General features: G+C 37.7%; 1 protein-coding gene across 1 annotated transcript in view; it reads left to right on the top strand.

Moving 5' to 3' along the window:
* Positions 1 to 2,553: 2,553 nt before the first annotated feature.
* Positions 2,554 to 10,731, top strand: part of DLAT (dihydrolipoamide S-acetyltransferase) — a 45,828-nt gene continuing 37,650 nt past the window's right edge. Inside the window, exons 1-6 of the mRNA XM_077112924.1 lie at positions 2,554 to 2,904; positions 3,324 to 3,425; positions 3,743 to 3,867; positions 4,027 to 4,195; positions 7,937 to 8,063; positions 9,707 to 9,894. Of these exons, the coding sequence (XP_076969039.1) occupies positions 2,626 to 2,904; positions 3,324 to 3,425; positions 3,743 to 3,867; positions 4,027 to 4,195; positions 7,937 to 8,063; positions 9,707 to 9,894 (990 nt within the window). The 5' untranslated portion in view covers positions 2,554 to 2,625. The remainder of the gene's footprint in view (positions 2,905 to 3,323; positions 3,426 to 3,742; positions 3,868 to 4,026; positions 4,196 to 7,936; positions 8,064 to 9,706; positions 9,895 to 10,731) is intronic.

Below are 10,731 nucleotides of genomic sequence, written 5' to 3'. Positions count from 1 at the left end.
TTTCATTAATCCTCTCCACTTGCTTATCAGTTGAGGATTAATCAATAAAACCATTTACATTTAGTGAAAGTAAATTTCCTCAAGTGCTCTCCCTGGTAGCATGTTTTCTCTCCACTTGAAAGAGTGGAGATAAGAATTACTTAATTGCCACAGATATTTTGCTATTGATATTTCTAATGTAAGCGCAAAGTAGGTTATCTGTTTTAGAATTCATTGACTTAGTACTTCTTTGGAAATTATATATAAATGTGCAAACAATTAAGAACCTGAGGCTATAAGCTATATGACAAAAGTTTCTTATGCAAAAGCAAGCAACATTAACAAAAGACTCAGAAACATGTCTGCCCAAAAGTTAAGTAGGCTTCATTTCACATGTTTTGTATATCTAAATCATTAGCCCTGAATGTTTTCATTTGACTTCCAATTACATATTTCCAATCATTGATTGTTATTTTAATTGGTTTATCCCACCATTATGTTAAAATTAAAAATGTACAAACAACTCAGATTCTTTTGCTTCCAACTATTTCCCCTTTCCATTTACCCACTTTGTATCAGTGATATTGCCATTCAGCGTGTCTCTAGTTCACTCTTTTGAGGTGTAGTCTTCCTTTTCTTTAATTGTTCCCTTTATCCAAACTGTTTAGGGGAGTGCAGGCCTGTTGTCCCAGGATTGATTTGACAAATCTAAGAATTCCTAGCCTACCTCTGGAGTAAATTTACTACCCCTTAATTATTCAGCTGTGCTGTCTCATAATTTAGCTACACCTAAGCCAAAAGCATATGCAAAATGCAAACTTGCTGTGTTCCGAATAATGCAAAACAAGGTTTAAATAAATGAACAGTAGAACTAAGAATCATCTTATACTTTACAACAGAGATCCAGTTATTAAATTCAGATGCAGTTGGAGTAAGATACTTTAGCCAATTTAAAATAAAAAATTTAATAATTATGAAGTTGCAGTATAGCCTTTTCATTAATCACAATTATTCTTTGATTGTTTTTTCCCAATTGTTATTTATTAGTAAATTTTTACATAATTGTAATAATACAGTTGCTCTACTCATAATTGTAATAATACAGTTGCTCTACTCTTAACATTATTGCAACTGTCTTCGCACTTAACATGGAAATTTTGTTTCTCAATTATATTGCTTGCATATTATTCTGCTAGGCTATGGTGCCTGCTTAAACTTCTCCTTATTTCAGGATAATCACTTTTCTAATTCTTTATCTTTTATAAAGATATTAAAACATTAAAAAACATTTTGAATTCCTTAAGGAAATAAGAATAGAGTCTTTGGGAATGATTTTTTTTCTGATTTTGATACTTTCCACAAAATTGTCATCCCTCAACAACCAGTATTCATTGCTCCCAATTGCATGCATCTCTTCTTCTGTAATCTCAGTAACACTAAAAATTTTTAGAATTTTTAGCATTTCCAACTTAAAATAAGTATGAAATAGAACATCATGGCTGTTTTAATTTTTTTCTATGTTTAATTACTGAACATGTTTCCAAATGTTGGTTGTTTTTTTTCCTGTTTCTTCTTGTGTTCCTGATGTTCTCTGACTATCGGTACACTGGGAATATGATGATACAAATACAGCAAATGCTTCTTCCTAATCTAATGTCCTCTTCAGTTCAGAACTGACGAGGTATTCTAATTATAGGACATGCCCACAATAGAAGTATATCTAAAAAATATGAGTAGATACCTCTTCATCAATACCAAAGAAGCGCCTTCAGCATCCACTATTTACCAGGTACTATACTAAAGTCTGGGGATACATGGAAGAACAATACAGACAAGGTCCCTGCATTCACCGGCTCATTAAAGTTTAGTTTTGGCACAAAATACTTTAAACCTAACAAAGGCTTTCGGTCTCCGTACGGGGAATGTACTTAATCCCGCAACACTACACTAGAATGTGGGAATGGAGTTTCCACTTGGCTGCTCTTCTCACCATCAAGTTAGAAAACCTGTTCATTCCAATTTCCGGTCGGACTACAAGCTTTGAAATTAAGTCTTTGCAACACAGTACTGCCGGCTCGGGGCAGGACCCCAAACCTAGTCACCGATGGATTAGCAGGAGGAGAGCGCATCATTTTACGGTTCGATTCCACTCTGTGATTGTTTCTCTACGGGAGCGCTCCAAAATCGTCCGTCCGCGGGCACACTTCTAGCTCTTCCTCAAAACTCGCCCTCCCTCTTCAGCCCAGTTCTCAGAGGACTTTCTCTGCCTTTATAGGTCCCGCTCCCTTGGCTTGCCTTTCACATCGCCTAGGCCCCGACCTAACCTTTGGGATGCTTCTCCTAGGACTCCATCGTCCTCGAACTCCCGCCACCTCTTATTTCTCTCAAACTACCACCTACTAAGGCTCCGCTGGAACGCCCCTTCTCCGCCCCCGTGGTTTTAAGGTAGCAGCCTCTACAGGATTTGGGGTCATTGTTTTCTCCATTCTCCCAAAACGAGGCGCGACGACACACACACAGACTCTCCGGAGCCTGTTTTACGACAATGTGCGGCTGTGCGGCGCGGTTGACGGCAGCGCCGCGCTGCTCTTGGAGAGGTCACTCCGGAGACGGCGTTGGGTTTGGGGTGTCGGGGTCTCTGGCACCATGTGGAGCGTCTGTGCGCGCCGGGCACAGCGTGCGGCACCGAGGGCAGGATTTGGGGCTCGGTGCACAGCCTTGCGAGAGGGACCCGAAGCTCTGTGCACGACCCCACGGTTTGGCTGTGTCCCGGTCCGTTGCACCAGTGCGATCACAGAGTATGGCGGGGTCCGGGCGCTTTGCGGCTGGAGCCCCAGCTATTCGGCCACACCACGGAACCGCTTGTTGCTGCAGCTTTTGGCGTTGCCTGGCCGTCGCAGTTATAGTCTTCCCCCGCATCAGAAGGTGAGCCCCCAACCGGTCCATCGCGGTATTCCGTTGCCCTTCAAGACAGACTTCTTGGCCTTGGGATCCTCCCGCAGAGACCTCAGCGAATCCCTACCCTTTCCCAGTATCTGTCATCGTCCTTTCCCCAACTCTTGAGCTTTGCAGTATCTCTTGAGCTTCCCTTTCCTAGTTTATTCCATTGAAAAAAGAGCTCCAAGCCTGGGACTTTTTGCGAAGTATTTGCTGAGGTACGTGATCACTGAGAACGTGAACTTTGGCAGGAATTGTTTTTTATCCCTAGTGCCCAGCGTGTAATGGAACTAAATAAACTCTTTGCATTAAACTAATTACATTAAATCGAATTGAATAAAACAGTGAACCAGACTGAAAGTGAATACCCCCTTTTTAAAGCTATTGTTTCTTCTGTTCTCCTCCAGGTTCCATTGCCTTCTCTTTCCCCCACAATGCAGGCAGGAACCATAGCCCGCTGGGAAAAAAAAGAAGGGGAAAAAATCAATGAGGGTGATCTAATTGCAGAGGTAAGTTGTTTTAGATTATGGAGATGACTTTGAAGGAGCTGGCTTAACTATGCTGACTGAGCATTAACGTTCTGGGTGGGTGATTATCCACTTTGCTAAATAAACTGAGATTTTTTTTTTTTTTTTACGGTTTGACATTAGAGAAAATTAGTTAATTTTGTCAGCATCTAGCCAGACTGACTTTTGACTCAATGTCTTTCAATAATTCTTCTTTCAAATCTGTGGTTTATTTACCCTGTTGAACTGTATGATCCTGGACACGAGCTAATAAACATACTGGCTGCATGAATCTAAACTAATGCTTTTTGTGTTAAAAGGTTGAAACAGATAAAGCCACTGTTGGGTTTGAGAGCCTGGAAGAATGTTACATGGCAAAGATTCTTGTTGCTGAAGGTGCCAGAGATGTTCCAGTTGGAGCAATTATCTGTATTACAGTTGAAAAGTGAGTGGTACCTTGATAATTTGTGGAACTTTAGTGCTTGGTGGAGTATTTTAACCCAGTATTGAGAAATTAGGGCTTAAAAGCTTCTGAAGATTACTTGTATGGGAGCTGAATCTCCTTTATAACCTTTCATATTTATGCATTCTTTCTTTTCTTTAGGCCTGAGGATATTGACGCCTTTAAAAATTATACATTGGATTCCTCTGTAGCACCTCCCCCCCAAGCAGCCCCAGCATCAACCCCTGCTGCTGCTGCTTCGCCTCCTACACCTCCTACTCCTGTACCTTCTGCTCAGGCTCCTGGTAGCTCATATCCCACTCACATGCAGGTGAGGCTCAGCTTCTGAGTGTTTTCTGTAGAGAATTTTATTATTTATTCGTTATTTCTGATAGATAGCTATCACCTCCTAGAGCCACATTCAACATGGCTAGTTGTTGTCGTTTTGGGAGTAGAGATTTAAGCATGGAAGCACACAGCCTTTGTACCTGTTATTTTCAGTTCTGTGAGCTAGGACAGTGCCTTTAACTTTCTAAGTCTCAGTGTAGTAGAGTGGATGATGTGTAACACTTCTTATTCAAGAACATTGTTATGGATTTTGAAGATGATTTGTACTTCTATTTACTCCCCATATAAATAGGTTATTTAGTAGGGATCAAGTGCTGTCTGTTGAATAAAGGATCCACAGTTGGGTTTTCCTTTGATGAGTAATGTCTGTTTTCTAAGAGTAGGTGAAGTAATCCAATAGTATTAATAAATGAGAAAATAATAAAGAGAAATAAGTGTAGACTATATATAGTATATAATAGCATTACAACAAAGCTGAAGACAGGTGTAATCACTGTCGATTCTCATAACTAAATCAGTTTTTAAGAATGAAATTAGTTTCTTGGGTATTAGTTATTCCATGTATTTTTGTATGTTAAATGTTGAGAATGAATAAACACCAATTGTCTTTTCTGAAGGATTAAGATGAAAACTTTTCATTTAGTTTATTTGTAGAAATATCTGTATAGAAATTTTTTTCTCCTCTGGGCATCATTTTCTACTCCATGGAACAGAATAATATCTATTATTACCCATTGTTATGATGAAGTTTTGCCTGGTATTCAGTTCATAGATTTATTTCATCTTGTTCAACAAGCTGTCTCACTATATAGGACTTATTTAATTTCTCTCCATAATATGTTTAATTTTGTGTAGAAGTGTTAGGATTGTGCCTTAATTATGTAGAGATTTTTGGCTCCAATAATTTTTTAAAAAATATTTTTGAGAAATAGCCACACATGTATAGTCCGACCATATTATACAGTTAGTGGCTCATAATATCATCACATAGTTGTATATTCTTCACCATGATCATTTTCAGAACATTTGCATCACTCCAGAAAAAGAAATAAAAATAAAAAAAAGAACTCATGCATCCCATACTCCTAACCCCTCCCTCTCATTACCTACAATATTTCAGTCTACCCAGTTTTTACTCTTTATCACCCCCTATTATTTATTTATTTTTATCCTTATTTATTAATTTTTTTTACTCATCTGTCCATGCCTGCATAAAAAAAGCATCAGTCACAAGGTTTTCACAATCACACAGTCATATGGTAAAAGCTATATAGTTATATAGTCTTCTTCAAGAATCAAGGCTACTAGAACACAGTTCAACAGTTTCAGGTACTTCCCCTCTAGCCACTCCAATACACTGTAAACTAAAAAAAGATATCATTATAATGCATAAAATAACCACCAGAATGATGTCTTATACTGTTTGAAGTCTCTCAGCCACTGAAACATTATTTTGTCTCATTTCTCTCTTCTCCCTTTTGGTCAAGAAGGTTTTCTCATTCCCACGATGGCTCATCATAGAAATGAGCCTGGCTCATCCCCAGGAGTCAGGCCCTGCATTGCCAGAGAGATTTCACCCCTGGGAGTCATGCCTCCTGTAGGAGGGAAGGCAATGAGTTCACCTGACAAGTTGGCTTAGAGAGAGAGGCCACATCTGAGCAACAAAAGAGATTCTTAGGCATAATTATGAGTAGGCTTAGCCTCTCTTTTGGGGGTTGACTCAGGCATAATTATTAGTAGGCTTAGTCTCTCTTCTGCAGGAATAAGCTTCATAGGGGTGAGCCCCAAGATTGAGGGCTCAGCCTATTGAATTGGTTATCCCCACTGCTTGCAAGAATATTAGGAATTCCCCAGATGGAAAAGTTTAATATTTCCTCTTTTCTCCCCAGGGGGATTTTGCAAATATTTTTTTTTTTTCTGCCCAAATTACTCTGGGATATATCAGGGCATCACACTAACCTGGACAAACCAATAAGATCTCACGCCCTATTCAAGATTCCGTGTAATTTTGGTGTTTGAATAAACTGACCTTACAAGTTGAATTAGACAATGTGCTACCCAAAATATAATTTTTGTACCAAATAAACTTTCTCTCTCCCTTTGGTCTCTCACAGAAGAGAGTTTGAAAAAAAGGGGCCATATCATCCTTTACCCAGGATTCTGATTTACCTTAGTCCTATCCAGATCACCTTCATTCATATCTCTAGACCAAGTCTGATCACTTTTTCAGCTTTTTAAACAGTTGCTGAATGGGTAATGCTGACTTTCATAGCTTCAGTATCAGGTATCACATAAATATCTGAAGTTTCAGGGAACAACCAGGTTATATACAAATAGCTCAGAATCTCAGAATTTAGAAATATCAGTTACAACTCCTAAATATATGTGACTACTGTAAGAGCTTACAAGCTAGGAACTTTGACAATAGGCACCAACCGGATAACCCATACTCAACTTTAGTTCTCTGAGTTTGTATCTTATAGTTTGTCCCTATGAGTGAGACATGATAATTGTTTTTTTGTTTCTGACATTTTATTCAACATACAATATTTAAGGTTTATTTACCTAGTTGCATTCCTCACAACTTCGTTCCTTCTTGCAGCCCACTTAGTAGTCCCTTGTAAGTAAACATAGCTCCCCCTTCGATTCCTCAGTTGTTATGCCATCTCCATCCATTGCCACCATAAACACCAGTGTGCAAATGTCTACTCTCAGTTCTTCCAGATATTTACCTAGCAGTGGGTTGTGAGATCATATGGGAGCCCCCCCCCCAAGCCTCCTGTGGAATCACCACACTGCCCACCAGAGGGGCCGGCCAATAATTTTAAAGAAACAAATGAAGATGGCAAATTCAAGAAAAGTTTTTTTCTAATTAGAGTTTTTGTTTTACTTTTCCCCCTTCCTTCCAGACATCATTAAATGAAAATTTTTTCACTTGGTATAGTCGTTTTTTTAATTAGATAAAAAAAAAAAAGACTAAGTCATCAAGCGAAACTTACAGTAAATGAATAAACATCAGAATTCAGTGAACACACAGGTCATAAATAGAGGAATTTTTGATTTAGATCAGTGAGTCTGATGTTTGGATTTTGTTTGGTTATAATGACTTATGAGAATAGTTTTGAATGTTATTTGTATTTTTTAAAAATGTTTTATTGTAGGAGCTGATATAGAGCCCAAAATTTCCCTTTTTAACCACATTCAAGTGCACTGAGTATTAGTTTAGTTTAGTTTTGTTTTTTATCTTGGAAAGGCATCTGGGAAGTTTGGGAAAAATGCTTTTTTTCCATTATAGGATAATATCTAGGTGAGATGCTAGATATGGAGCATAGCAAAATTTTAGCAGAATGGTCTGGGACAAGATCTTTTCATGAAAGTGAAAATTTTCCAACTTAATCTAAATGTTTTTTTAAAAAGGTGAAAGAGTGCTTTGTTCTTAGATATTTATTGAGGAATTAACTTTGTCTAGAAAGAAATCTTTCTCTGTTGCTTTTGACTTTGGAGGGTGAGTTGGAGTTTTGCTGATAACTTATAAAACTTTTGATTTAAAGGGTGATTTAACTGGTAGGAAGCTTTTGAGACACTGAGCTCTTGCTGTTATGGGATCATTAGACATATGGGAATTTGGATTCCCTAGTCATGTTCCATAAAATGATATAAGCTTGCCTGAGTGCCATAGTGCCCAAGTCTTCCTAATCTTAATAATATATATTTGTTTCTACAGGTGGTTCTTCCTGCCCTTTCTCCCACCATGACCATGGGCACAGTTCAGAGATGGGAAAAAAAAGTGGGTGAAAAGCTAAGTGAAGGGGACTTGTTGGCAGAGATAGAGACTGACAAGGCCACCATAGGTGAGATTTCTTCAGCTCTTAATGGTTGAGGCACTGAGTTTTCCAATGAGGGAAGAGGATTGTCATCCTGTCCTATAATGAGTGAGTGATAACATGAAAATTTTATAATTCTGTGATTCAATTCCTGGGTCAGGGTATTTCATAACAAAAATATGCACAATTAGATTATTAGTTCCATACTGTATTCTCACTGAGCCAAGCATATGTCTACTCAAAAGTTATTCTTCGGCAAGAGTTTGCTTCTTAGCTTAATTATTATTGTACTGAGAAGCCACATCAAGTGCCGTTATCTAGACTGAAAGAGATAAGAAAATGAGAAAATAACCTGCAAGGCAGGAAAATACCAAAGAATTGTAGAGGGCTTTGATGGAAAATTGAATCAGGGTTTAGATGGCATTCATCACTTAAGAGTTACTAACAGAATGTATTAATACATTCAGATGTTCAGGTACCTATCACATTTCCATGTATCCTTTTCTAATTAGTTTCTGAGACTTTTCACAAAAGAACCCCATGTAGATAATTATGTATTTATGGTAATGTTTGTAGATGTTCGTAGATATTTTGAATTTTTTCCCTTTGCTCCATAATCAGCACTAAAGGGAGGCCTGTTCATTCCCCACCATTCTAGTGGGAGGTTGCTGGGCATCCTCTGAAATGGTTATTTTCGAACCCCCACAATTCCTTGATGGTATTGGGGTAGGGCTGGAGGGGCACTTACAGAACAGGGTTCTACACTGTATCCTGCTCCTCCCCATTCTCACTCCCACTAGAGCAACTCCCCTTTATCTCTTTGCTTACAGTGCTTCCCCACAAGATTTTATTAGGAGAAAGGATTTGGTTTCTTTTAAAAACCAACCAAACAAAAAAATACCTTAAATGATAGATCTACATTTCAGTTTAACTTCAGCACCATTGTCACTGTATTGGAAGAGTATTACCTTGTTCAGAGTCTTTGAATGCTATTCAGAGTCACTCGGGGCTTTTTCTTTTTTCTTTCAATCATATATTTTATTGGCTTAATTCTCGGCCGTACTTTTGCAACACTTCATGTTTGAGTTCTTTTAAGAAAAGCAGTGACTGAATAAAATGTCATTTGTAGCATCGTACAAACCCCAGTAATTGTGAATTTGTTCGTATTGAACTGTTTGGTGTAATATCAAATACAACCTCTTGGAAAAACTTCAAAAATGTTTTTAGAAGTGAAATCCCACATTACTGTCTGGCTTGATTTTGAACAGTCTTAAGGTTCTGTTATTTAGTGGTACAACTGATACCATCTTGGAGTACTTTATGTCTGTGTGGTCTGTATGGAAGATGTTTTTAAGAACAACCTTTAGAACTAACTATTGTAGTCTCTCATAGTTTTATTTAAGAAATACTTATTTAGTAGTCACATTGTACCAAATACTATTTATAAGTACTTGAAAAATACTATTTTAATGTTCATAACACCCCTGTGAGTAGGCATTATTTTGATTACCATTTTAGAGGTGAAGAAATTGAGACAGAGAGGTTAAATAACTTGCAAAAATGTTAAATAGCTAGTTTGATGGAGGAGAGCCTTTACTTAAAACTGTGCTTTGAGTTTAGAGGAATTCTATAATACTTTAAGTCCTTAATGGTTTTTCTTTGTATTTAAGGTTTTGAAGTTCAGGAAGAAGGTTACCTGGCAAAAATCTTGATCCCTGAAGGCACAAGAGATGTCCCTTTAGGAGCCCCACTCTGTATCATTGTAGAAAAAGAGGCAGATATACCAGCATTTGCTGACTATAGGCCAACTGAAGTAACTGATTTAAAACCCCAAGTAACACCACCAGTCCCACCCCCGGTAGGTATGCTTTTGAAATTGAAAGAACAGTTTGTTTTGTTCATTTCTAAATTAAGGGGCTTGGATTGGATGATGTTCCAGGTTCCTTCCAGCTCTAAGAGTTTCTTAATGAGAAAGAAGATACCAATTAACATTTATGGAGATCTCTAGGGTGTGTGGCACTGTACCATTCACCTGATGGTCAGTAGTTCAATTCTTGTACTTTTTTCCCCCTGCTGCAAACAAAGCACAGTGAAGTTCCAGGTATTGAAGTGACATGTTCTCTTTTTGGTTTAGATGTAAATCTCATGCTATGGAAGGTAAGACTTCATTCCCCATTTTTTGCAAAATTTATGTAATCTTTGTCATTATTAGTCTTCTTGCTATATTGCATATTATCTAGGTTAAGCATATATTTGTGATCCACTGGAATATTTGCATGTGTAACTTGTTTCTACATAGAATTTAGTATATCACTATGAATTATTTCACCTCTGACATGAACTTGTATGAACTCCAAGCATAGATAACATTATACTGAAGCTCCTGCAGATGCTAGAATCAGGTGAGTTTAGATTAGGAGCACATTTATTTCTCTCAGCAAAAACTTGATTTCTCACTGCCATACATCTATAGGGATGGCAGATAGCAATGTTAGTTCATTTGTTAAGATACTTTTCAATGTGGAATGTTCCCATGTAATTTTGTACTTCATAATTAGATTAAGTTAAAAAACAACCATATTGGTGATTTAAGAAAATGAGAATAAAAAAGCAGCCAGAGATTAAAGAACTAGGAAGGCTGTAAGAATATATTGATCAACAGTATTGAATTCCATACCTTTCCATGTTGTCATGG

Source organism: Tamandua tetradactyla, chromosome 8 (genome assembly GCF_023851605.1).
Source record: "Tamandua tetradactyla isolate mTamTet1 chromosome 8, mTamTet1.pri, whole genome shotgun sequence".
Classification (NCBI taxonomy): Eukaryota; Metazoa; Chordata; class Mammalia; order Pilosa; family Myrmecophagidae; genus Tamandua; species Tamandua tetradactyla.
This window is presented reverse-complemented; position numbering and strand designations above follow the sequence as displayed.